This window comes from Astatotilapia calliptera, chromosome 20 (genome assembly GCF_900246225.1).
Source record: "Astatotilapia calliptera chromosome 20, fAstCal1.2, whole genome shotgun sequence".
Taxonomy (NCBI): domain Eukaryota; kingdom Metazoa; phylum Chordata; class Actinopteri; order Cichliformes; family Cichlidae; genus Astatotilapia; species Astatotilapia calliptera.
The window spans coordinates 10,408,466-10,436,339 of NC_039321.1; the positions used below are offsets into that span (position 1 = coordinate 10,408,466).

At 40.1% G+C, this 27,874-nt stretch overlaps 2 protein-coding genes across 2 annotated transcripts in view; both read right to left on the reverse strand.

Moving 5' to 3' along the window:
- plcg1 (phospholipase C, gamma 1) overlaps nt 1–9,170 on the reverse strand; it is a 28,089-nt gene extending 18,919 nt beyond the window's left edge. The window contains exons 1-2 of the mRNA XM_026153710.1: nt 8,867–9,170; nt 7,522–7,809 (exon numbers count right to left, since the gene is read on the reverse strand). Of these exons, the coding sequence (XP_026009495.1) occupies nt 7,522–7,738 (217 nt within the window). The 5' untranslated portion in view covers nt 7,739–7,809; nt 8,867–9,170. The remainder of the gene's footprint in view (nt 1–7,521; nt 7,810–8,866) is intronic.
- Nucleotides 9,171–11,399: 2,229 nt separating this feature from the next.
- Nucleotides 11,400–27,214, reverse strand: top1b (DNA topoisomerase Ib). Its single transcript, XM_026154477.1, has 21 exons — nt 27,036–27,214; nt 26,699–26,723; nt 24,576–24,672; nt 23,894–24,026; nt 23,544–23,599; nt 22,558–22,662; nt 22,384–22,474; nt 22,195–22,280; nt 21,959–22,074; nt 21,751–21,872; nt 21,543–21,665; nt 21,281–21,468; nt 20,240–20,384; nt 19,934–20,077; nt 18,533–18,718; nt 17,945–18,013; nt 17,709–17,823; nt 15,887–16,014; nt 15,629–15,723; nt 15,236–15,385; nt 11,400–12,621 (listed from the first exon to the last, which is right to left on the reverse strand). Exons 1-21 carry the CDS (start codon nt 27,066–27,068, stop codon nt 12,519–12,521), a joined length of 2,310 nt encoding a protein of 769 aa, XP_026010262.1. The 5' UTR covers nt 27,069–27,214; the 3' UTR covers nt 11,400–12,518.
- Between the last annotated feature and the right edge of the window lie 660 nt (nt 27,215–27,874).

Genomic DNA, 27,874 nt, shown 5'->3' on the forward strand with positions numbered 1-27,874 from the left:
CTTCCTGCCCCTGAACCACACATCCTGTGCCTTTGTCGCCTACACACCACATCTGTGCTTGCGTATAGGTGAGCATGTGCATGTTCTTTTCTCAAGCATAAAAATGTCTTCTCACAGAATTTCACCAAACTGTGCTCTAATCATATATCATATCTCCGTTTACTTAACCCGCCACACGGGCCAGCAGACTTCCGTTTAGACTGAAGCACTTCTGACAGGCTGATCTGTTAGACAACACTTTTAGTCATTTGTGTCAAAATATTTGGAGCTTGCCTCAGACAGATGCAGGAAAGAAAGAGATAGCCAGAGGTGTAACCTTACCAAAAGAGATGAGAGGAGGTATCCTGCAAAACACTACCACACTTCCTTCTGTGCTGTGCCCTGTCTTCCAACATTTTTCATACCCAAGCAAAAGTATTGTCAGTAAAAATATGACAGCCTGATGTTTAAACTTTGGCCAATGTAAAGTTTATCCCCTTCCCCCAATTTCCTTTTTGTTTGTTGTTGTTGTTGTTTTACTTTAAATAAGCCAATGTTATGATATTGTGAAAAAGCAAACGATCAAAAAGAACATTTCTGTTTTTCATCTAAAATGTCAAACTTCTACTGTTTCACACACAATGTCAGGATGTTCTTCTTTTCCATTTTTATACAACTGAAAATACTGTGAACCAAAAATAAAATATAGGAAGAAGGCCCAACTTTCTGACATTTCACATACATTTACTAAGAAAATTAAAAGAAAGAATATCACAAATAAAACAAATCAAAAGTAACTGTCAGCTTTAGTGTTGCTATAAAGCCTAAAATATTGGATTGGATGGGTAAAGACATAAGCATGATTATTACTGAACTGCATTCAACCAGCGACTCAAAATCTTGAGATTAAGAATCGCTTCTGTGACAGTGTCCTTTTCCCAGGTAGCCCATATTTTTCAACTCTGCATGGGTTCAAATTGCACACCTTCTTGCAGTGTTTACAACTGAACCACGGTGGTGTCAAAAGTCAATACGTTCACAATTCGCTTAGAATTTCATGGCAACTGAAAACGTCACACTCGGCCACGCAGACTTAAGAGTTTTGACTGATAATCATGTTCACAATGTCAGCAAAGGACCATTGAGCAATTATTTTGCTAAATATTCTAAGTGAGAAAATATAAAGATGACTATAGAATAAATAAAAACATATGGGTATGCAATATGAACTTGACACTGTAGGATCTTTCTTGCATATGGGGCACATCCACAAATTACCTGGACTGCATATTTTATATTTTTAACCTTAAATAGCCAGAAATAAATCTGTGAGGTAAGCCCCAGATTCATCTTTTTAACTATTAAGCAGATCAATCGTGTTTATATGCACCATCCATTCTAAAGCAAGAAAAAAAAACCCTGAACATTTCCAAGTGACTATGCGGCCTATGTTGTGACAATGTTTCACTGCACACTTCCACATCAGCTGATCCATGTGAGCTTCACTGACAGCATATGGGATCAACTTCAGCAGAAGACTTTTCCTCTGACAAACATCTGACAAGCCGCTAAAAGGGTTCAGTTCCCCTTTCCAACAATCTCTAAATGGAACGAGTCTGCTGTTGAGTTCTGCTTGTTTTCCAGCAACAGCCTGCTCTTTACAACGTTTTCATACAGACAATCAATCTGAAAGCAGTTTCTGATTAAGTAACAGCGTTGCTGCCTGAGGGCTAATGTCTCAGTATTTTGTTGAAAATGTTCTTACATATAAACTACGGCCAGATCCAAACGAGTAACACAAACACACACAAAAAAAGGTGGGTCAGTTAGAAATGACATCACGTCTGAGGTGTTACAGTGTATGCACGTCCTTTGCGGGAGGTATGGAAAAAGCACATCAGAAGGACGACAGTTTTCACACGTGTGTGCAAGTTAATTCCACCCGCTGGTTATGTAACTTAACATAAACAACCCAAAGACTTCTTCATTCTCAAAAAAGGATTTCCAGGCTACAGGTGAGAACATTTATTGGTACTGCTGCTGAAAAGGAACTCCTCCAATGTCGTGGTGCGTGTTAAAACAGTATGTGGTTTGAATTATTGTCAAAACTGCTCACCGACGTATCATAACAACAACGACGACAACACAGTTCTAAATCCTGTCTACACCTGAACACGCCTCACATTCCTGCACCATTCAAATTAAAAGGTTGTCAATGAATCCTTTCATTGTAGATGAATCTGCCAATTATTGCCCCGATGACAGTGTAAAATCTCAGGGCAGCAGTGGAAAATACCCATCCTAGTTTCCCCAGAGTCCAAATTTCAATATCTAATTTTGTCACGATCAGAGTCCACAGCCCAAAGATATTGAGTTAGCAGTCATATTAAGCAAACAACAATGTTTACAGTAGAAAAATCTATAAACATATTTGAGGAATTTTTGTTAAAAGACATAAATTACTATCAAAATAGATGTGGCTTCTTTTCTTGTGCTCATCTAGAATTACAGCTCTTATTCAAATGCCATGAATTTGACCGTTTCTGCATTTATGTGAACTGCCCCTCTGTGACTGAGCAGATCAATGCAACAGTAGATGTAGAAAGTAACTCGTGTCATTACAATGCAACAGTTCAGTGATATCCAGTAGAGTGCAAAACAAATATCTGTGAAAAATATCCCTAAAAGACCAAAAAACTCGAGTTATCCATGTATTCAGTGCACTGTATTGTCAGTGAGTATTATCACAATTTTTCAACTTTTGAATAGTCTGTAAATTCACTCAGTTAGCTCTCCGATTCTCTTGCAGTCTGCCATCGTCGCTTTCCGAGCTGCTTCTTCCTCAACGCAAGCCGGTTAACAACATTCATTTTAACCTCTTTTATTTGCTCAATGTCAACATGAAGAGTCAAGAAATTGTGGCTCTAGCTAAGGAATCCATTTAGATTGGCAGGATGCGCAAGAAGTTTAATTCGCATAGCCATTTTAGCGTTGCTGTAAGCTTTGGAGAAAAACTAAAGGACAGACGCTTGTCAGTTTTTAAAGGTTAAAAAGAATGAAACAATAAAAAATAAAATCACATACTCTGATAATATAGGCTTAGGGGTCAGAGTACTGACTGAGGCCTCACAGGGTTAAATAAAAAAAATTGATTCTGTTGCTAGTGTATTGATAACACCATAGGAGGAAGCGGATGTGGTATACTGCAGCATCGATTTTGTCCCAAACCTAGGAGCAGTTGCAGCACGGCATCATTATGTAGTGTTTATAAAGGGGAAAAAAGTCTCATATTCAAACTTACGATGCGTCAGTCATTACTTAGCAAGTTTATATGCATTTGTCCTGGAATTAATATTACACTGCAGCTTGCATTTCTACAAGACTTTGCCCACGAGTTGAATTTCATGCTTACTGCTGACCATTTATCCTTGCGTGGTTCACACTACATGTGAGAAGTGTTTAATAAAATATGTAATGTTTATATTTAATTTTATCAGTGTCTGAGCTGTGATGTGAGATAGATATATATAGAGACACACACACATTTACATATTCTAAACCAAAAATCTGGGGGGGCTTTTCTGTAATGTTTGCAATAAACTGTTCATTATTGTCCATAATATACATAAAAACTTAATGTCCAACTATACACTTACAGATTTAGAGAAGATTTTCTCAACATTCAACTGAGCAAAAGTGGAAAGGATGTAGAACTTCTAATGAACACCACACCAGGCTTATCAAGATGCAACAAATTTACCCACAGTGGTTTTCTTCAACCAGAGATAAACTGGATGACAGAAACATTTCTACAGTATGTTATTAAATATAACCTGCTAAACAGTGCAGCTAGCCTGTGACGCTGTGTTTGAAGATGAGCAATTTAATGTTGCCCAACGCCACGGCAAAAAGGAAGGACATTAAAGATTTTTCATATCAGGACATAATAAATTACTATTTAGTCTTTACCAGGTCTTACAATTAGGTAAATAGAACTTCAGATGAATAACAAAATAAATAAACCACAATTCAGTAAGAAACTGTGAAATTAACTACATCACATGATTCAAATGCATATAGAGCTGCCTATAGCAGCAATAGCTTGTAGTAATTATTTTCTGTATGCCTTCATGAGTTTCTCATATTGTTGTGGAGGTATTTCGTCCCACGCTTCTTTACAGCGTTGCAGGCATTGATTTATGCACAGCTCTCTTAAGGTCCCACCACAGCATATCACTCAGGCTGATGTCTGGACTTTGCCTTGTCCACTATTCTGTTGTAGATTTGCTGCTTTGTTGCATGACCCAGTTTCAGCCTAGCTTTAGCTGTAGACAGATGGCTTCACTCTAGAATACTTATGGTTCATGGTTGACTCAATGACTGCAAGGTGCCCAGCTCCTGTGGCTGCAAAACAAACCCAACCCATCACCTCTCCACCACCATGCTTGACAACTGGTATGGGGTGTTTGTGCTGACATGCTGTGTTTAGTTTTCACTAGTGGTGGTGCTTTGCATTATTACCAAACATCTCCAGTTTGGTCTTACCTGTTCAAATAACATTGCCTCGGAAGTCTTGTGATTTGCTCACATGCATTTTTGCCTAAGCGGTGCTGTCATGTTCTTTTTATTAAGAAGAGGCTTCCAAACAAGCCATATTTGTTCCATCTTGTTCTTTTTTTACTGTCACAAACTTTAACACTTAAAATGCTAACTGAGGCCTGTACAGTCCGAGATGTTGCTTTTAGGTTTTTTGCAGTTTTCTGAGGATTGCAAGGTCTGCAATGAATTTGTTAGGAGATCCACACTTAAAGACTGATGGACTTTAATTTTTTTGGAAATGGCCTCATATACTTCCCTGATGTCTTTTCTCTTTGCCACTGTGTTAACACACCTGAATTCCCCAGAGCAGTAAATTCCTGAAACATCTGCTTTTGCACACTCACTGATGATCAATTTCAGACTCACAAACAGCTAAGGCCACCACCACCATGTCTTCCATACATACACCTGCCCACCACCCCACTAATGTGAGCCATTGTCTACGTAGCACCTCATCTTTCAGGCTACTTACATACAGACTATATATACGGACCAAGTCCTTTGCAATTTGCCCTTTTAATGAGTGACTTCATCTTGCTTTGTTATTTATTACTGTTGTCCTATTGTCTATTTATATTTCCTTCACAGTTTCGATGTACATGTACAATGACAATAAAGACGTACTCTCTTCTATTCCAAATAAGTGCATCTGATTGGCAGCATTAGTCTTTCACACACTGCTTCTGCATTTTGGCTTCATTTTTGTTAAATAATGTGCTTTTATGCCTTTTTTTGCCAATTGTATTTCAGTTTCTTCAACCAGAGCTTGTAAACATAACAGGGTATGACTATGAGGTTACAAGAACTAAGTTGTTTTGGGGGTTTTTCAAACCAGGACACAAAACTCAAATAAATGGTTGAGAGTATAAAAGTATTCATTCATAAAACTCTAGAAGCGGCTCAGAGTTCATCAAAGCTTGCCAGCGAACTCACTTTCCATCTCCGTAGCTCTCTGATATTAAAATGAGTTGATGGTGCCTAATGACTCAAACATGATTTCGATTCATGTACATGTCACCTGGTATCTGTCACACACTAAACGAGGGGGTTAGAAAATGATTCGCATGATACTGCTGAGTTTTACTGAGGATGCTGTGCAGGACGTGTTGCAGCAGTCTCTTTGAAAACAAACTGTACACTCATGTAGTGACTAACAGAACTGGAGCAAACTTTTTCACTTAAAAAGACAGACTGTGAAGCCCAGGTATCCAAGCTGCATATTTATGACACGCTCAGAAGGCACGTATGTCTACTGACAATCATTCTGCAAGACCACATCCTGCTATGTCAAGCCGCACATACATCATAGTGTGCTGTAGAGTAATATACAAGTGTGCGAGCCACAAATGAGTGCAGCCAATTATCTGATTGGAAACACGGGGCAAAAACTGAAAGGCAAATCACGTGGAGTGGTGAAAAAAAATGCACAAAATACACTTTAAGAGAGGATGGAACAAATGGGTCCACTTCTTAGCACTTTATATTTAGAAGCATACGAGACTGCCGTTTCCACAGTTAATGGACATCATTCTTTCATTGCCATTGATAAGGGGTAAATACACGGGGCCAAATCGTTCCTGAACGATTACACACTTCCAGTAAAAACCCTGGTATTCTATTTCTGAACATTAATGAGCAGCTCAGGCCAATTTCACCTCTCCAGGAGTATCAAATGGCAGCTATGAGCTCATGGGCGTATGAAACCCTTCACTAAGAAGATGATACTGATTTTACCAAAAAAACAAAACAAAACAAAAAAACATCAAAACAAAAAAAGAAAAGAACACCACTAAGCCTACCCTCCTTTGTGTATGTGTGTGTGTGCTCTTTTTGTTGCATCCGGAGCAGAGTGCAGCTGTGCACAAGGCATCCTGCTACCCAAGAGACAGATGACATTACGACTCACTAAAGGCCTGTGCGTCCTCAGTTAGACACGCTGCTTTGTTGAAGATTAACCTGAATGCCAGCTTCCTGGTACTATACAGAATATTCCTATTAAAAAGGAACAAAAGAGCGCAAGGAAGCAGTGTTTCTTCTCTGCGTCGACCCTACAACTATTTGTACCTGACACGTGATTTAATTTCTTCTTCCTCTGATATTCATACCTGCTTTTTCCAAGAGAAATAAATATATTATATTGCAAGAAAATAATCCCAAACAACTGAACATTTAAGCAACCTGTGGTTCAGTAAAGAAGCACTTTAAACACTGATATTACGACACACAGGCGGGGTTGCATGTTTTCTTTCTATCATACAACTTTAGCTATCAGATTGATTTATGCGCTTAAAAAGCAGCCGGTTCAGTTTTACTTCTACCGTACTGATCCCAGTTTCTCCAAACTGTCTTTAGTGTAAAAACCTTGTAAAACCAACCAACCTCTTAAACTACTCATGTATTTGCTCAGTAACTTTAATTTTTAATCCTGGCAGTACAACTTACATTTTTCACAACACAAAGGTTTTGGCATCTTTAAAGGTTAATCAGTTGCCTTGGGTTCCAATGTAGACATCAACTAAAATATCTTACACCAATAGCGACTAGTTACTTGACGCATAAAGCACTTTTAGCTGTAATGTATAAAAAAAAAATAAAAAAAAATCCCACATCTACAATATCACTGCACTACCAGTCTCTTATTGATCAGTGGAATCAGTGGAGATTTCACTGCGTCTTTGCTGTATGAATTCAATTATTTGGGGCTTTTAGATGTGACATCACATCCTAACTGACAACACTATCCAACTGTTCACAATACCATCATGTCGGCCCATCGTGCAAGTCTTTTGTGAGGCATTCAAGCATCTTAAAAAAAACGCTGCACCCATCATATTTCTGACTGCATGCCAACCAACCAGTTCTGGCACATATACCTTACAAATTTACCAGTCATCAGGAGCGCTGATATTTGTATGAGCATGTTTGCACTGACAGAATACTCACTCTCGCCCTCTATTTTATCCGTGCCCCGAGTCCAGATAATAGTCCTGGTCTCCAGCTTTACTTGAAATGTCCTTCTCTCTGGCCGCTGGGACTTCTTAGAATAAAATAGTGTCAGTACTGTCCCCAGCTCCAGGTCTCGGTACAGGTTGTTCATCTCTGTGGCGTTGTCCATCCACGGCACAGGTCCATTGGAAAAGAAGCCAGAGGTCCCAGCCATGTTCACTTCCCCTGTTTGTTATCCGTTTCCTCTCAGAACAATCTGCTCAGTACAGGCTTAGACAGGGATACCTACAGGAGGAGAAGAAGGGAGGGGAAGCCCGTGAAACAACAATTCCTCTGGGACTTCATGTGTGTCAGTGCTGCATGCACATTATAAGGCACCAAAGAGTTTGATGCTGTCAAGAGCCATGCTTTAAACGATATTGCATGAAGTGTAAATGTTTCTATCATCCAATCTTTATAAATAAATGCACACTGTAAGACACTGCTACCCATATGTTGAGATACATGTCAAATATGAACGTAGGCAGTAATAATGCTTTATAATGACCATTTATAAAATTATATTTCTAAAAACTCTTCTTTAATGTTCAGCCCCGAAACCACAAATGACTCATGTCATGTCATACACACACAAATATATATATATATATATATATATATATATATATATATATATATATATATATATATATATATATATCCTAGATATTTTACGTTATCTTCCGTACTTACAAGCTAAACAAAAAATGTGGGCAAAGAATATATTTCAAAACATACCTTTGACCTTATTAACTTAAGGGTACAAGTACTGAGAGCAACGATTAGGCTACAACCTTTCAATCCCATCAGAGTGCATTATGTATCATTAAGAGTGGTGTGAATAAATGAGAGCTGCATCAGAAACCCATCGTGCAACGAGAAATCATGTTGATGTAGATAAATACAACAGAAAGGAGAAACGGGGTTTAATGTTATTTAGACTGCTTTTTCAATTAAAAAAAGAAAAAGACCAACAGGCCTGTAACTCCCTACAGGAAAAAAAGTTTCCTGTGAAAACAGTTTTAGGAATACAACTGGTGGCGAATGGCAGAAGAGTGGGGTTAACGCTGTAACAAGAACCGTCTGGCTATTTTCACGGCGTGGAAACGGGGCCGGTGTGTGCTAGCATTTCGCTGGGCGAAAACAACAAACATACCCTGCTAGACCCGTAAAAAAAACAGGGGGCTGAGGTAGCAGTAGCTGTTCTATTCATTCCTACTCCTCCTTTTCCTTTTCCGTGCGAAGAAAAATTAACTGGGAAAACAACACGTCGGAGAGGGGCTGCCGTGCTGGAACTACCTACCGCCGCAATCTCGGCCCGACCGCACATCTCCAACGGCTGGCTGCTCCTCTCTCCTCGCGTCTTTTCTCCTTCTTTTTTTTCCCACCCACACTCAGGTTTTCCGTGATTAAATCATCGCCGGGCTCTCATAAGGCGCTGCGGTCCGGACAACAACAATTCCCGTTTCCTCTTCTCGCCTCTGGCCGTCCATAGAGAGAGAGGCAGACAGACACCGAAGCCCGTGGTAAGACTACGCAAGTTTGTCTGCTCTCGGATCAAGCCAGCGCAGGCCCTCTCTGGCACGTCAAGCGACCCGGAGTCTGTCACGAGGCTTCCGTCGCGGCTTTTCACAATAAAAGAAGTAATCGCGTCGCGTAAAGAGGTTGAGAATGTAGTTTAAAAAAAGATTAATTTCGTGTAACGCGCCCGTTTCTTAATTAGGGCGACCTGATGTCCCTCTTTATGTGGGACAGCGAGTTTAATTTATTCGTTTTTTGTTTTTGTTTTTTGTTTTATTCCTTGCCCCACTGTCCTACATCTTGAGACAATGTTACACATTTTGACTGGTTCATGCACATTTCTGGCTTTTGCAAAAACTTTTTAATATAGTCAGAAAAAGGTTATCCTAATGCCAGTTCAATCCACTTTTATTTATATAGTGCCAGATCACAAAAACAGTTACCTCAAGGTGCTTTGTATTGTAAAGTAATGACTACATTAATATAGCGAAAACCTCAACAATAACTCGACCTCCTTATGAGCTAGCATTTCGCACAAACTGTGTTTAGTCTGCATTTATTTTATAGCGATCTGGTCGCCCTATTCACAACAGCTGTATGAAAAACAGATACATAACACTTCACATATCTTTCACACATTTAACATATGCATGTTTATTATCATTATCAATGTTTATTATCAAAGTAGTTGTGCTTTATTTCAAATAAACAGAGGCATCACCATGAGTGTTGGCGAGCGTGTGTACTTTTGGTGTTCTGTTTATGCAGTTGCTTTATCATCTGTGGTGACGGTGAAGCATGTTGTAATACTGGTTTTAAATAGGAAGCAACATCCACAGTTGAATGAGGAAGCAGAAAAAACTGCCGCTCCTTGAGGTTCCTTGAAGGAAATGGTGACCCTGTCATATTTTCAAGATATGACAGGGCTCATAGGGGAGAGCCTCTGATTGTTGGGGAGCGTTTCTAATGTTGTAGGGCCTTTACTCTCCTATACAAAACAACATGAGGTGGCTGATGTTGTGAATTGGTGCAACATAATTAAAATTAAAAAACAAGTAGTTGTCACTTGAAGATGGCTCCTAAATGGAGTCCGATTCCATACACTCTTATGGTAAAATGTTCAGCGTCACAACACAAAAAGTATATTTACAAAATAACGTTTGCAAAATACAATTTGGACAGTTTCTGTCTGTTTGGACAGTTTCAGCCCTCATAACAAACTTCAGTGGGGCAATTTATTTTTTTTAGTTAAAATCCAAAATTCCAAAGCCAAGGTTGATGTCATAGTGGTTATGTCCATCTTTGTATACAGTCTATAGTTTTAAACAGGTATTTATCACTTGTATGTTAAGTTTACATCCAAGCCATTTATTACTGATACCATCTAATTATATGCTTGTAATTTTTCTTACTGCATCATTTTGAAACATTCTTTCTTCTTGTTGTTTACCTTGGATTTCTTTGTATGTAGATGTGGAGAAGCAGAGACATCAGACAGTTTGTTTCTCTGATAGTCACACTTATTAGTGGGAAAAAGTGACTAAATAAAACCAATAACTACACTTTAAGGTCACTTACATTTCAGGTAGATAACTTAATCAGACTGATTTATGTCCTTCAAAGAAACCACTGACGCCTGTTTCCCTAATTATTCTTCAGTGTACAGTATTATCAACACCCCGATATTTTTTGTATTTGCTCAACAGAATTGTGACATTAAATTTCTCCCGCTGCCTTTAATGTCCATGTTTTATAAACCCAAGGACTAAGGGTTGTTGTTTTGACCTGATTTGCCATCTCTAAAAGTCAGTCAGTAGCCCTGTATTACAATATTCAGCTAAAATATGTGTATATGGCTGCTAATTGCTGCGAGGTAAAGCATCGTTACCTGATTTGCGTTCTAAATCCAACATCTGCAAAACTCTTTTTGAGGGCAAACGTTTTGACAAAGACATGCACTTAATTTGTAGTCAATCATGGCACTTCCGGTTTGACCCTGCTGTTCTGACTGCAAATAACGGCACAACGAGCAGTTGAAGCGGAATGGTATCGGCCTCTTAAAGACCCAGACCTTTCCTGAACACAGAGCTTACTGTGTCTCCTAAACATAGCCTTAAATAAACTTTTATTTTTTTTTAGTTATTTTTTCCATTATAATTGTACATTTTAAAACATAAGTTGTTGACTGATTCCTGTTGATTCCCTCCACATCAGGAATCAGACAATGATTACACAGACATGTGTAATCAGACAATGAGCTTATTTTTAATGCCCACTTGAAAACTAATCAAAGCTGGCAACAAAAAGACGAAAAAGACAAGTCTGATGTTTTATTCTGAAACCTACAAAGCTCAAAACAAGCATTCAACTAACCAGGATTGCGATTGTGTGGTACAAGATCATATAGCAAGAAATATTAATGACAAAAGTTAGAATATCCATTCACATTTGCAAATGAATTCAAAGACACGTTCTGCTTTATCAGAGCAATACAAAAACAGCACGTTACAATGACAGACTTTTGAGATCTTATTTGGCAAAAATCCACCCCCCTTTTGTCAGGAGGAGCTATCCTGTATTTATTTTTTATTTTTTTTTAGCTCTGGCATACAGTACATACACTGCCTTTCAGCTGCTTCAAGTAACCAAGATCCATATTACACAGAGTTCATCGTAAAACTGAGGAAACGAACACGCAAAAGTTGCATTTGAGCAATGAAAAGCCTTCTGTTATAATGCTTACAGCACACATTTTAAAAAATACTGAATCAGTCACTAAAAGAACAAAACAAAACAAAAAACAGACAAAAGTATATGTACATCCCTGAAAGAAACAGCAAACTCAGAGAGGTGATGGAAAAAAGGACGACATTCTGTGCGCTAATAGTTGTGCGAGCATAGTGCTGGGGGTTTTCTGATCTTCACACTGTCACCAGTCTGTCATTTCATTTCATCTTTCACACTAAAATTACACAAATGAAAAGTCATCACATCACCTCTCTCTCGTGTTGCGTCTCACAGTCTCCCATACAAACATTTGTTTAATTCATTATTCTATGACAATATAGATTTATTTCTCAATAAATCTGATGGCTTACAAATTTCAATACATTTTATCTCACAAAAGATAATACTAATGCGTCCGTCGCTGCTGGGTCACAGGCAGATAGCTGCAGCTACATACGCAATACTGTAGTTTTGTAAGAGAGAGATGCCCTTCGGCAGCTTGGTCAAATGGTTAAGGAGTTATTTTCCTATACATAGCTAATCCTTATGTACAGCACAATTATTCACCTGCGATCGGCTCTCGAGCAGAGGCTTACCTTCCTCCTTCACTGCCCTGCAGCAGCAACACAGTGGAAACATTTTGACATCTCCTGCAAACCATTTTCATATCAAAGGCATGGGTATAAAAGGTAAAACATTAAATAGGTTTAAAACTCATAGTCTTTATCGGCCATGTCGATCGCCCAGGCGAACTTCTCTCTCTGGGTTTTGTTGTAGATTTTCTCAATGGGAATACCGAACTTCTTGCACCTGGGATTGGAGGAAAGACAAGACAGAATGAAAAAAGAAATACTGTGTGAAATGCAACAGTGGCAGTTCGACAAATAGGTTGATAAAAGAGTGGTTTTGTTTCAGCTGATGGCTGCTGTCAGGTCTTGCGAGCTTCCGTTAACTGCAGTTTTCTTACGCTTCTGTATAATTACGGTTTCAGATCCCCTCGCTCTCTCTTTTGCTTTTTGAGTGTTTCATTTGACAAAAACAATAAAACACAATATGAACGATTTCAAGATTAAGAGATTTGACTTAATTTTTCATATATTCTCTACATATTGTTATAACTTGGCCACAAAAAGCATGCAGTGAAAGTCTGCTGTCACGTCAATACTAATACTGGATTTTATTTTTTGTTACAGTACTGGTAAATTTGCAGCAGTTTGTTGGATATCAGTAGGACATCACATCGTCTTTGGCTTGGAGACTGACTGGGCCGTTTGTCCTTGGTTTGCAGGCAATCTAAACAATGTGGCATGAAAGTGTCCATGTGACTCACTGAACAGGAAAGTCTAAGAAGAATATTAGAGAGCAAATCAGCTGCAAACAGAAAATTAGTTTCTGTTTTCTAAGAAAGGTTTTATGCACACATTCACAGAACACTGAACTACTGGTGATGGTAAAAAAAATGATTCACTCTGGTTACACGGCCCTCGTGTAGGCTTCTTTTTCTACCACAAACTTATCAGTAGAAACACCTTATACCAACTGTCAAGCACGGTGGTGGAGGGGTGATGATTTGGGCTTGTTTTGACCTGGGAACTCAAGTATTCTTGAGGGAGATGTCAGGCCATCTGTCCAACAGCTAAAGCTCAGCACAAGTATGGGCAATCGCAATTCCAAGCACAGCAGCAAATCTACAAAAAATAAGAGTCGAGGTGTTGCAACAGGCCAGTCAAAGTCCAGACCTCGAGCCGAATGAAATGTGGTAGGCCCTTAAGAGAGCTGTGCAGATGCCCACAAACCTCAATGAACTAAAGCAAAACTAAAGCTGTAAAGAAATGTGTGACAAAGTTTCTTCACAACAATGTGAACGAGTCTTACAGAGAACAATTACTTTAAGTTATTGCTGCTAAAAGCGGTTGTTGGGGTCGAGTTTTTGAAAGCTTTCTTTTTCACATCATTGTGATCTGAGACGTCTGGAACAAAGGTACTTAATTGACACACAAGATTTTACAAGCCTGCTGCCTGTGGCAGGACATAAAACATATTTATCCATCCTTTTTTAAATCTGTTTATTCAATTCAGGGTCGCAGGGAGGCTGGAGTCTATCCCGGCTGTGTTGGGGTGAAAGGTACACAGTGGACAGTTTGACAGTCAATCGTTATGCTCTCATATTATTTCTAATACATAAAAACAAACACACAGCTTCTGATTTTGTAGTTTTTACATAAAAAACAATTACGGTTTATAATTGAAGGTTAAACCTTACCATGTGGATCCAATACTCTAACAAACTAACAATCACACTTCACACAGCTTTATGTGACTGTTGAGGGCAAAGTTAAAAGCATAAAATGTGGCAAGAATGGAGTAGAAGAAGAATAAAGACAGAATGAAACACTTTTGATTAGACAGCTTTGACAAAGATTACTTAATAAATATTACGATGTATATTAAGTATTTATACTTCTTCTGCAGCGCGGTACTGTTTATGTTATGGTCTCAAGGGTCTTGTGTATTATTTGGACCCTCAGTTAACATTAGTGAAAGTCAGTTTCTGTTTAATTGCTGCTGCTGCTTTTAATGTTTAAAGTTTTTGATCTTTGTGCTCAACTTCTGAGTCCTTGCTTCAGATTTATCATTTTGTTGACAGTTAATTTTGAAATTTGTAGATAAAGACTCAATAAAGACTTTCCTGGTTAAGTCATCCAAAAGCTAAAGCTGTTACTGAGATATAATAAAATGAGAGAAACCATGATTAACTAGCTAAAATTTTAATTTCCTAGCCGTTAAGCCAGTGTACCTTCACCATACCATTACTCACAAATACCATAGTTTACACCATGTTCCCATGCACCACCCTTTATTAGGATCCCCATCCCTTACGCCCTACAACCAAGAAAATCACGGAGGATTCCTGTATCCATTGTGCTTGAGGAGGAGGTTCTCCATAAATAGCTGTGGGGCATCGGTTAAGGAGGGCGGACCGCCATGTTCCCCCTCTCTATGGCCAAGTCCCTCCATTCACCCACAGACAGCACCTCATTGCCTTCCCACATGGAGGAAGGAGGGCTGTTTTGCGACGCTCCCTAGCTTTCAGAAACAAACCCCATTGTTCCTCACGCTCACACGCTTTTCTTCCTCTTATTTTCCTTTTGCAGCAGTTAGCTTTTTTGCTTGAGCTGCTCCTTTTCCTACAATGCAAAAGCATTTCCTGCCTTTCTGTCACCAAGGGTAGGTATGGACTGCACATACCCACCCACCCAGAGGCTGCCTGCCTATTTATCAGTAGGGGGGTTGCTCATAAAGTCATAGTATAAAACAACAAACAAACAAACAAACAAACAAAAAAAAAAAAGATGCTCTGATTAAATAATAATTAACAGCTAATAAACGCAGATACAGAATGTCTTCTGTGCACAATAAATACCATGCCACAGAGATGCGTGGATCCAGGTAATTAAGCTTGGAGGTTCCCAGAGCAATTTGTTTGTTCTCCTCTCTGTCTGTGGCTTGCACCTGGAGTTTCATCAGCTGCTCCTCTATCCTCTGTACAGCTTTACGCTTCATCTCCACAGCCCTTACAAAGAAAAACAAACACAGGGCAGAGAGAAGGAAGAAGACAGATACACAAGATGCAAAGGAAAACAAAGACGGGGGTGTACGAAGGCGGGGAGACAGAGAGAGACGAGGAATTATAACGACAGACTTTAAATGCCCTGGACACCATTTAAACTTCGTTGCTGAGGAGCAAAGATGTTTAAGTAATTAAGTAATTGATCAAACTCTCTTGTACTCATTAGCGGTGCTAATGTTTTCTTACTTTTTGCTCTTGTCATCATGGGAAGCCTTGTGATCAGCTTTGGCAGCCTTCAGCTGCTTCCTGGCTGCTGATAGTTGATTTTGTTTCTCATCGATCTACAATCACAACAAATGCACACAGAGTGAAGTCTAAAAGCTGCACCACCAAAAGAGTGGATAGCTTTACCTTTAATGGGTACAAAAAAAATGCCTGTTTACTGAGAACAAATTCTAATGGAGGAATAACAAAACCAGAAACAATCGTAACACAGACGTTTACCTTGTTCTGAAGATTTTGCATGGACTTCTCAAATGTTTTGGGCGGAGCTCTCTGGTGGTTGCAAAGAATGGCCACGGCCCGGTTGGCTCGGTTGTACGATAGGATCTTTGCTGGGATGCTGTCATCAGCTGTTGATCCAAAAACAACATAAGAGGAAAAGTTTAGACTGATTTAAATTTAAAATGACCCAAACTTTGCTGTGTAAAGGGTTTAGCCAATTTGCTAAATTGCTGCTAACCTGCTGTTACTATAATTCTATCACATAATGTAATAAAGTAGTTATTTTTGAATGGAAAGGCCCAAAAAGGCATTAAGTGTACAATGCTCATGTGAACAGTTATTATTAGTCATTCCTTCTTCCTTTTTCACCTTTCCTCTGCGCTGTTGCTCTCCCAGGTTTAATGAACAGACACGCGTATAATGACATCTGTCTGTACAGTACAAGTAGACTGGTATACAGCTTAAAAGTACAGGCTTAAAGTTACCTGTGTGAGAGGAGCAGGAGTCAGTACTTTTGTTTACATGGTGGAAACAATACTTTAATACCTGCACTGTCATGAATATAAACTCCAGAGTCCAGGTGTCACAAACAGTGACTGTAGAAAACAAAATCACTTCTACAGTCACTGGTCACAACACAGCACAGAAGCCACCAGTTACAGCTTCACATACACTCCCAGGTCACTTTATTATGCAAACTTGTTCAGCTGCTTGCAAATATCTAATAAGCCATGGCAGCAGCTCAGTACATTTAGGAATGCAGACACGGTCAAGTTCAAAGTGAGCGTCAGAACGAGAAAGAAAAGTGATTTAAATGTCTTTGAACCTGGCGTGCTGGTTGGTGCCAGGCTGGTCTGAGTATCTGAGAAACAGCTGATTTGCTGGGATTTTCCCATACAACTATCTCTAATGGTACAGAGAACTGTATAAAAAAGAAAAAATATCCAGTGAGCAGCACTTCTCTAGGAAAAAATGCCTTGTTCATGTCAGAAATCAGAGAAGAATAATCTGAATGCTTCGAGCTGACAGGAAGGAAACAGTAAAAGTTAAAGAACCAATTGTTATACCCAAGGTATGCAGAAGAGCACCTCTAAAAGCACAACACATTTAACACTGAAGAAGACGGGCTACAGCAGCAGAAGATGACACCGGTGCCACATCAGTCAGCAAAGAACACGAACATGAGTCTACAATTTGCACGAGCTCACCCAAACTGCACAACAGAAGATTGGCTCATCTGATGAGATTTGAGTTCATTCTGTAGAGTCAGAATTTGATGTACATGAAAACACTGATTCATCCTGTCTTATAATAGTTCAGACTGCTGCTGCTGGTGTAATGTTGTGGGATATGCTTTCTTGGCAGACTTCGGGCCCCTTAATACCAGCTGAGCCTGCCTGAGTATTGTTGCTGAATCCATCTAACCCCGCTCCTGTCAGGATAAAACACCATGCCACAAAGCTCACATCATCTCAGTCTGGTTTCTTGAACATAACAAGAAGTTCACTGTACTCAAACAACCTCCACAGTCACCAGATCTCAAACCAATAGAGAAACTTTGGAATGAGGTAGAATGGGAGATTTGAGTTATGGATGTGTGGCTGACAAATCTGCAACAACTGATGCCGTCATATGAATGTGGACCAAAATCTCTGAGGAATGTTTCCAGCACCTTGTTGAATCTATATCATGAAGAATTAAGGCAGTTGTGAAGGCCAAACCTGAGAGTAGCAAAGAGTACCTAATGAATTGAGACTAGCACTAACTTATTTAATGATGACAATGAGTTGCTATAAGACTACATGAAACCATTTTCACTCACAACAGGTCAGCTCCTTGAGCTGCTGTTGCAGGGTGATGGAGGCGTTATAGGTACGGAAAACTTTGGCTGTAAGTCCATCCATCAGCTCCTGTAGGTGCTTATTTAGAATAGATGTCTGCAGGAAACACAGAAAAGAAGAGGGAACAACAGTTAAGGAGGGCAGGTGAATCAGAATTATACAAAGTAGTTAAAGTAAACAGTTAACGTGAAGGCAGGTATTCTTGTGTGTTTCTCACATTCAGTCTGTCAAAGAGGTCGTCTTCAGGCTGTTTGTTTTCCAGGAACAACTGGAGGTTTTTAAAGACCTGACAGGAAACAAGAACGAAGATGTACTCAGCCTCAAATCAGTCACTTACATTTAACTCTTAAAACTGTGGCCATGGATGCACTGACACATTGTTACCAGCAGAGGGTGTGGGTTTATTTGTGCCCATGATGACAAGTGCAGGTGGTTTATAGACTGCAGGTTAGTGTGCTTTGTGTGAGTGCTTTTTAACTGGTACTTCAGAGGAAATGCAGCCAAACAGACAGGACCCAGACGTGCTGAAGAATTTGCAATTAAAAACGCGCGTGTGTGTGTGTGTGTGTGTGTGTGTGTGTCGTTTGTACACTCTGTTAATGGCAGGAAACAGACCACCCTGTGAGGCAGAGCTGACGGAAAACTATTTCTTTCTGATCACCTGCCTGTACAAACATCCTCCATAGATTAGAACATTTTTATCTCATCAACACTAAATTCCACATCTGTCATTACACAACCAATATCTGCCACAGCACCTCTTTCTTCCCTCATTAACTCCTCCCCTTCTCATTTCCTTCCTTACCCTCTTCTCCACGGGTATTTTGTTGTAGTAGCGGATGGAGTCTTTTCCTAAAAAGTCAAACTCCACAACGTACTCCTGGTCGTCCAGCTTGGGGTACAGTTTGATGTGTTCCACTCGCAGCGAGCAGCAGCCAACGGTGTCCGCCGTCTCGCCTTCCTCCTTTTCGTTACCTGCCCTCAGAGCCAGCTATGAGAAAAACACCAAACATCACAAACATAAGCAAAACTTCAGAGCAGAACATTTGGTCAGGATTTATGTAGGCCCTGTGATGAACTGCTGAGCTGTTCGGCATGTAACCCGCCCCCGGCCCAGTGACAGTTGGGATAAACTCCATGTCACCCATGTGACTCTGAACAGCATGACTTGTTAAGAAATCTTAGACTTAGTTTACCAGTGGAAGTAAAGAAGGACCTATGATTTGTGTGACAGTAAATGTCATTTGCTGACACAGACTGGGTAATGTGTTAGAAATGAAAGGATACCACATTGTTTGATGGAAATTAACATTTTCAGCCTACAGAGGGCTGAATTTAAAGACATCCCAAAAACCACAAAGATGCTGGTCTTCTATGGCAAATGCCAATCAGGCTCCACAGTTTCATGCAGTGAGCACAGAGCCCAGCTCACCCTGCCCCTTGCACAAAGGAGCAGATACTGGTCCTACTGATGGGTTAAGGACTTTCTACGGTCAGCAAACCTTCTGGTAATGACACGTATTGATGTGCCATCCTGGAGGAGCTGGACTACCTGTGAAACCTCTGTAGGGTGCAGGTGTTGCCTCATGCTACCAGTAGTGACACTGACCCCAGCCAAAGAGGGAGGAAGAAGAGGGGAAGCCGTCTAAGATAAGATTTAATTGCTGGGATTTTTATAGATGGAGATGATATGACGTATGATAGGGAACTAGCCAAAGAAGCAATGTTGAAAAAGTGAAAAGTAGATTGAAGTTGGAAGGAAATTCATTCTAATTTGGTGGGGTTTATATCTCAAGCACAGACATCAGGACTGCCTCTGCACGTGGGCCCACGGCCCTGGATGTCTGGAGTGAGAGATGAGACGAGGAGTCAGCAATGGCCTTATGGTGGCCTGGAATATGTTCAGCTCGGAATAGGAACTGGTGAGTGACTGACAGCTGTGGAGGACAACACATTAAAGGGATGATGGACGGAAATGAGAACGTAGTGCTTGGAGGCATAGGGAATGCATGAGATGTGAAAATTCAGCTGAATTATCTACAATAGTTCACGTCACTTTACAGCGATTTCCCTTTTCAACCTACTACTTCCACTAGTTCTACTTCTACTACTTAAATCAAAGCTGCTGTACGTTCTTGTCTATAATCTACTTTATCTATTTTATCACTTGGTGCAGTCACCATAATTTTATTGTATTCTTATTTACCTTGTCTATGAAGTACAGCGCCACAGCTCTCTGTCTGATCCTCATCTCTTTTGACTTCCAGTCCTCTCTGTACTGAGCACGGATGCGATCCACACACTTCTTTAAACGCCGGGCAGTTTCATATTTCTGCCAGTCCTTCTCCCCCTGCACACACACACACACACACACACACACACACACACACACACACACACACACACACACACACACACACACACACACACACACACACACGTACGTCCCATCATTGGGAAAATGGTAGAAAAAAAAGGTTACTGGGGGAAAAGGCGGCGAGAGCGCGGGTACCTTGATCCTGGAGCTCGGGTTTAACATGATGTACTTGATGGAGCCCTGGATGTTCTCTGTCCAAGATGCTAACCAGGTTACTTTGTTGTCATGTCGAACCTCCTTCCATTTTGTCCCTGGGGGAGGTTTGGGGTGCTTGGAGTCCCTACATAAAAAGAGCCAGAGTTACCAAACAGGTGCAAAACATGCTGGCACATTTCCACTGATCTATGTTTGGAGCTGTTCCCACGGTGGAGCTTTGTGCTGATTTAAAAGCGTTCCTCAGAGGTACCAAAAATTAAATAACTGATCTTTTTTCTGCAGTGTAAACACCACAGCTATGAGACAATAGTGCAAAGAGAACATAAAATCCCACCTTCCAGTATGCGGGGGTGAACATGTCCTCCCTGGCTTGTGTTATTGTTTGCACAGATACAGTTTACACTGACAGGAAGACCACCTTTGACATGGTGCCAGAAGCGCATGTGTGTGTCAGTGATACATCTGCCATACTGTATATGCGACAGGCAGCACGTACAATCTTTTACCCAGTGTTTTTTCTTTGATGGCAACTGACCGCTACAATTTAGCTTTCCCATAAACTCTCCCACACATCCCGCCTCCAAAGCAAAAACAACATCATTTCCACAGTCTGTAAATAAATACGGTAATCACAAAATCAAAAGACAGAAGCACAGATTAACAGAAAACAAGGCAGACAGGTGGTAAAACAAGGTGATCGGTGTGGGGTAAATGCCTGTGACCTCCTGACCAAACACTTCATCAATACTCAAAGCCTCATCAGTTGCTGCTTATTATATCCTTTCACATGCACACATCCTCTTATTTTATCCCTTTAACAACAACAGTCTCATCATCTTTCACATGTCCTCACCTAAAATGGTTTTACAGGGCCACCTTGTGGTAAATCTCATAACCAAACACGATAACAACAACTTGTGTCCAGATTTTATGTTTCTGCTATGCTTCGCCTCTGAAACAGGAACGGTTAAAGATATGGGCAGCTGAGGTGGCGATAACGGTGACAAAGAGATTTCCTACTTGCTACAGTTAATAATGATGTCTTCGGGTCTGATGCGCCGCTTCAGCATGCCCATCTTTGGATGGTCCCCCCGTCCTCGGAAAAGGCCCGGCGGCTCGATGCGGAAATTTCCGATCCTCTCCTTGTGGTTGTCCATGATGCAGAAACCATACTCCTGAAGGAGCCGTTCATTTTCCTCTTTGATTTTCTACAAGATGTATGAAGATATATTGAGAAATCCCAGAGTTCTCGAGGTTGGAAGAGTGCACCTAACTGCAATACCTGTTTCTCCTCTTTAGACATCTGTTTCCGAGCTTCTGACTGGGCCTTGAAGTACTCGCTCATCTCACTGAAGTCACATTTATTCAGGTCAGTAATCACAGACTTCTCCTCTGATGTCATTTCCTAAAATAAAACAGAAGACATGTGAAGCCCCATTTAAATACTTGGAAATTCACACTATCTGCAGAGCCATGTCCATTTTCCTCACCTTCCTCCAGTCTTTAAAGAAGTTCTTCCTAAAGATGTCCTTCGTGGTATACTCATGATCCAACATTTTGGCAAAAAATGTTGCAACCTCTTCAGCAGGAGCACTCAGCTTCATAGGCTTACCTACAAATACAGGAAATTACATTATTTTAATAAAAGATAATAATAAGTACACAAAAATAAGTTTTCTTTAATACAAACTGACTCACCACCATAGTAAAATTTAACTTTGCCTGGCAAGGGTTCGTATGGAGGCGCAAACACTGGACCTTTATGTTCCAGGAAGCGCCATTTGGAGCCGTCGGTATATCTTTCCTCCTCCCACCTAATCATGACAAACAACAACACAACACAACCGATGAGAGAGAAAAAACTGCACTTTATCTAAATAAGTGGTTTGTAATTTCCTGAGGAAAAGATCAATTTGTGTCTATAATTAACTCACCATTTCCACTTCTCTTCTTCTTCTTTTTTCACTTTCTTCCCGTCTGTTCCTTTTTTGTCTTTTATCTTCTTTTTGTGCTTTATACCCTAAAAAATGGATTCAATTAAATAGATCTACAAGGAGATACACAGCAGATGCCCCAACCCGGAAAATATTTTTGTCATTACAGTGTATTAACATGTAATAAACCTCATCTTCCTCGTCTTCGTCGTACTCATGTTTCCTCTTTTTGGCCTTTTTGTCGTGTTCCAACTTGACTTTTTTGGGCTTGTATTCATATCTGTAGAAAATTACACCACTACATGAACAACCAAAGCTGAACTGCAACTACAAGCGTATTGGATTCATTTGAATGACACCTACTCTTCATCATCATACTCTTGTCTGGAGCTCTTGTTGTGTTGGGGTGAGGGGTAGAAGCCATTGTCTTCCTCAGGTTCACTCTTAATGCCAGCAGGGCTCCTGTCTCTAATTGGCACGTCAAAGACATTGAACAGCATTTTAGTAAATGACAACAAAGCAATAACTGCTCTTTAGTATAATTATTTTAAAAGCAAATAACAGCTGATTCATGAGTACTTTTACTGCATGATAACTGCAAAGGTCTTTAGCCATCTGTCATTTCTTGTTATTTTGCTAGAAAAACAGGAAATGGGTGCAGTGATGGACTGAAACGTGCAGGCACAAATGACACTGCAGACTATAAGTCAAAAACAGAGTTTGTGCAATTCTAAAATGAAAGTCAATATTTGGTATGACCACATTTATAAAGTCTCTTAGGCAAGCCTGTAATTTCTTTAAATCTTCAGGAATCGTTCTCCAGGCTTCTAGAAGGACATTCAAAGCTCTTCGTTGGATGTTGGCTAATCCATGACTGACCGTGTTTCTTTCTGCATTTTCTATTTTTTTTCTTTCAACTATATTAGTAGTGTGTTTTGGAATAAATAGCAAGCTGAAAAATAAAGGATTTGCCAGACACTTTTCAAATGATATTCCAGGTTCAATCAAAATCTGTCACGTTACTGTGTTCATAATTTTATCAATTTTGGCAAGTGCCATTTTTATGCTTGAATCATGCATACATCAGTGTTAAGTGTCTTAAAAAAACAAACAAAAAAAACATTCCTCTGAAAATGGTCAGGTACAAGGACTGGACTGAAAATAAGTAAAAACACAAAACAAAAACAAAAAATCAGCCAATGTTCAAAGTAAAACTTTGAAAAACCTTCGGATATAATGGAGAACTGTTGTTCAAGAGCATTTTACCACTAGAAGTAATAGATAAAGAAATGAAATGTGCTTCAGGACTTGTGCAGAGTCTGTAGCTGCAACAAAGCGATCATGTTTACCTCACATATCCATTTTCCTTCTCCCTTTTAGGCTTCTCTAAATGAGATGATTGAATCTGAGAAATGAGAAAATATAGAAAACCATGTTAAAACGTATGCCACACCTTTGCCAACTTTAAAAACTAATTTTAAACTTTAGCATATAGTCAGAGTTAACTGAAAACCAGAGGGGCTCTGGTTGCTTGTCAGTGTTTGTTCCTAATGAGGCCAATCTCTCTGGAGGATTTTAGAAACGTTAAAAAAAACAGGACCAAAAACAATTTGTCACAAAAAATAACGACTCACAATCTTTACTCCAAACACATATAAAGCTTTTCATTTAAAAGCATACCGACGACCCATAAACAAACCTTCTCTTCTCTCCTCTTGTCTTTGTCCCTGTCTTTGTGTTTTTGTCTGTGTTTGTCTGAGCTGCTGTCGCTGTGCTTCAGTCGCTCTTTGTCTTTGTCTCTGTGTTTCTTCTCAGAGTGCTCCTTATGCTCACTAGAACACAGAAGACACAAAAGGCAGAGATCAAGCGTAAAAGGTCAGACGAGGTCTGGATGTGCAGACACAGAAGATGCCATCACAAAAAAACCCAAAAAAACAACCACCGGCAACGTACGCTTATCGTTTTTAATCACACAAAGACAGAGACGCGGGCTGTCAACAATAACGGACAAAGTAATGACAGCTACTTATGACACACAAAAAGAAACCATAACAAATCCACAATGGTTCCAAGATTGAAAGATTTCATTAAGAAACTTAATTTGACGTTGCTGTATTTATTTTAGTTAAATCAGCAGTCACTTATTGAGTCTTTCATATTACTGTGTTTGATACTGACAAAATGAAATTTGGATTTTGTCAGGATCCTCCTCATTTAAAATGTTCCCATAACACCGCAAAAGTGAATACATACCATTACAAAGACTTAACTCTGAAAACCGATTATTTCAAGAGAGTAAGGGAACAGCCAAACATAAAGGCAGGTGTGAATGATGTTTAGCAGATCACCAAATAACTGAGACAAAGAAACAGACATCTTACCTGTTGCTGTGCTTGAATTTCTCTCGCTCCTTGTCTTTTTTGTGATCTTTGTGTCTGTGTTCCTTGTCTTTGTGCTTGTCTTTATGTTTGTGTGTGTCTACAGTACAAGGGAGAAATCAACTTGTTGAGAAGCATTTAAAGATATCAGAACAAAAACTTTTTAAATGATTCTTTCACAATTAGCTGTTTGAAATTTGCATGATTTGTCAGGATGTGTCACCTCCAAGGCAACATTCACTTACCAACACTTTATTAGGTACACTTATTCAATTGCTTGTTAATGCAAATATCCAATCAGCCATTCACATGAAAGCATTTATTATGTATTCAGGCAGCATCAAAAAGGTGAGGAAAGGTGAAGTGATTTTTGATGTGGTGTGGTTGATGGTGCCAGATATCCCAGACATTTCAGAAACTGCTGATTTACTGGGATCTTCCCATACAACCATCTCTAGGTTTACAGAGAATGGTCCAAAAATATTTACAGAGAGCGGCAGTTATCTGGGAGAAATCGTCTTGTTGATGCCACAGATCAGAGTAGAATGGCCAAAGTGCCTATAGGAAAGGAACAGTAAGTCAAATAACCAATTGTTACAACCAAAATGTGCAGAAGAGCATCTCTCAGCAGCAGAAGACCACACTGGGTGCCACTCCTGTCAGCTAAGAACAGGCTAAAATTTGCACAGGCTCACCACAATCACCAGATCACAAGTCAAAAGAGCACACTATGGGATGCATGGCTGGATGGATATGCAACTTACAAATCTCCAGCATCTATGATGCCATCATGTCGACATGGGCCAAACTCTCTGAGGAACGTTTCCAGCACGTCGTTGAATCTATACCACTAGAAATTAAAGTAGCTCTGAAGGCAGGCCACAGCCTGCGCAAAGTGTACCTAATAAAGCGGCAGCTGAATGTACATGCCTTGGTAAAGCTGCAACAAATCTACTGAGAAGTGACATCTTAAGGACGAACTGTGCAACAAACGTCCGTTCCCTTACTTCTGGTTCCAAATCTCGGAGAAACACTTTGTCAACAAACATGCAAACACACAAAACAAAAATCTCTTAATGCATGCAGAGATAATTGCAATGAGACAATAAGAGACACAAATCTCCAAAAGAAGAACTTGGCTGGTGAGGACTGGGGGGGGGGGGGGGGCTAAGTATGTTTCATACCCACCCAGCAAAACATCATTCCTCCACTGGTATTTTCCACATAGATCAATTTTGTTTTCATACACTCCTGCTGCCAGCCAAACGACTAGCCCGTAATGATTCTGCATGTTCTCCTAATATTAAAATGCTTCCTGCTGAGTAAAATCCCCCCAAAGGTAGACCTGAAACAGTCTGATCATCACCTTGTGACTCTCTGTTGTCATGGCAGTTTAATAACCACATAATCAGCTTTTGTAATATATACCACATTTTAATAAGAAACTAATTTCCCTCAGACAGCTTTGCTTTGCATCAAATAAAGCATTTAAACAAAAAAGGCTGCTCCCAACTTAAGTGTAATTTAAGTATAATTTGTGCCAAAAAAATAAAAAAATGTGGATGTTTTTAATAATGCCGTGCAACTTTTTTCAGTGTGTGAGAGGGCTTGAAGTTTGGTGTGAGTATTCCTCGTTAACAGTGCAGATAAATATCTCTTAAGGAAGGATGGAGGCAGAGCACAGGTGGTGGTGAGATAGGGGCAGGGAGAGGCGATAAGCTCCCAGCTCTCGCCTCCATATCACGGCAGACAGTTGGCTCTGTGCTCGGCGCCCTGCCTGCTTCATACAGAAAAAGAAAATGGCGCAGAGACTAAGTCCTCAGCCCCAATTCGGCCACTTTCGGCTCCAAAATTCGCTGCGATTCCACGCACGTATCGCCAGTCTAAAGCATGCAAAATTTACACGACGCCAGGCCCTTTCGGAATACCCCGTCAGATTAAAAAAACGAGACTGGCAAGGGTGCATTTCAGACCCTCTTTTTGAACAATAGCCGCAAGAGAGTGGAGGAGAAGGGACTTAGTCTCTGGGACGCCATTTCTGTCCTTTAAAAAAACTAACAGTAGACAGATTCCAGCTGGAAATCAAGAGTCAGAATGAACAAGAAAATCCTCATTAGAGGTCCTACCGCTTCCTTTAGATCCGGAATTGACCTGAAAATTGTGAAAAAATGTTTTTAATATTTCAATTTTAAAAACGCCGGTAAGCTCGCTTATTCAAGTTTCAATAGGAATATACGCTGAGCCTAGGAATGTGCGTATTTCTGCACCACAAAGACCCGAGAGAGCACAAAAATGTAAAAGTTTTCTCCTAAAATAAACAGAGCAGCCTAACTTGCAGCGACAGCTAACGTTAATTTGCGCTCATTTCATATCCTGATGGTTAATACTTGTGTTATGTCTGTTATTGCTGAGAGAATTGATCCAAAACTGTACAGAAGACACTAATTATCGGCCAAAAGCTACCTGGGAGTCTCCGCGTCCGTGGTCTCCGCTCATGGTCAAGTTGTTTTTGTTTGTTACGCAGGTAAAGTTAAGAGTAGACAGCTGTTAAAGGATGCAGCCGCACAGGATGCGAGGCTCGGGGAACCCTCACTGACAGCCTGGAATGGAGTCCCGATGTTTACCGACTGCGCATGCGCAACCCAACCTGGAAGAAGGCTGTGCATGGTCCTTACCTGAACCGCTATCATAACACCATTTTTACCGGGTTGGTGAGGACACTGGACATAAAAGATCGGAAAACTGGAAATTGTGTTGGAGCCCAAAGATTTTGAACTTTTAGCTGTTTCACAAGTTTTTACAGCTTTTCCTGTTGGGCTTCAATTTGATAAATATGTGTGTAAACTTACGGAAAAAAGTTATGTTAGCTCAGTGTGAACATTTGTTGTTATTTTATAGCATATTTCTATAGTACATATTGGAAAAACCAAACCAAAACAACAACAAAAAACCCCACACTTTGTTATGTTAAGTCCAAAATTGATGTCATGTCCAGTGGCCACATTGAAGTCTTTTGATCCTCGGGCCCCATGTTTGACATCTATGAACAAACATTGAAAATGTGACGTCATTCAGGGGTAAAAGCGCAAAGGATTCTGGGAACGAGTGGCAAGTGGTACTAGCGCATGCAGGCTTTCACATGAAAACAGTCACACAGCGATAAAAAGAAACACAAAAAATGGCAAGAATTTGTTGTATTATTAACTGCAATAGCCGGTCGCATGACAGCCACGGGAAGCCGACGGTAAAGAGATCGGTTTTTATCGGATTACGTCGTGGAAGAGAAATTGTTTAACCCTTGT

Excerpts from the sequence above, each read along its gene's own strand:
- top1b (XM_026154477.1), bottom strand. The coding sequence starts at position 27,068 with ATGAGCGGAGACCACGGACGCGGAGACTCCCAG. Across the intron at positions 22,663-23,543 it reads AAGGAAAATGGATATGTGAG|AGACAGGAGCCCTGCTGGCA; the intron begins GTAAACATGATC and ends CGTGCCAATTAG. Across the intron at positions 21,666-21,750 it reads TCTTTAAAGACTGGAGGAAG|GAAATGACATCAGAGGAGAA; the intron begins GTGAGGAAAATG and ends GTTTTATTTTAG.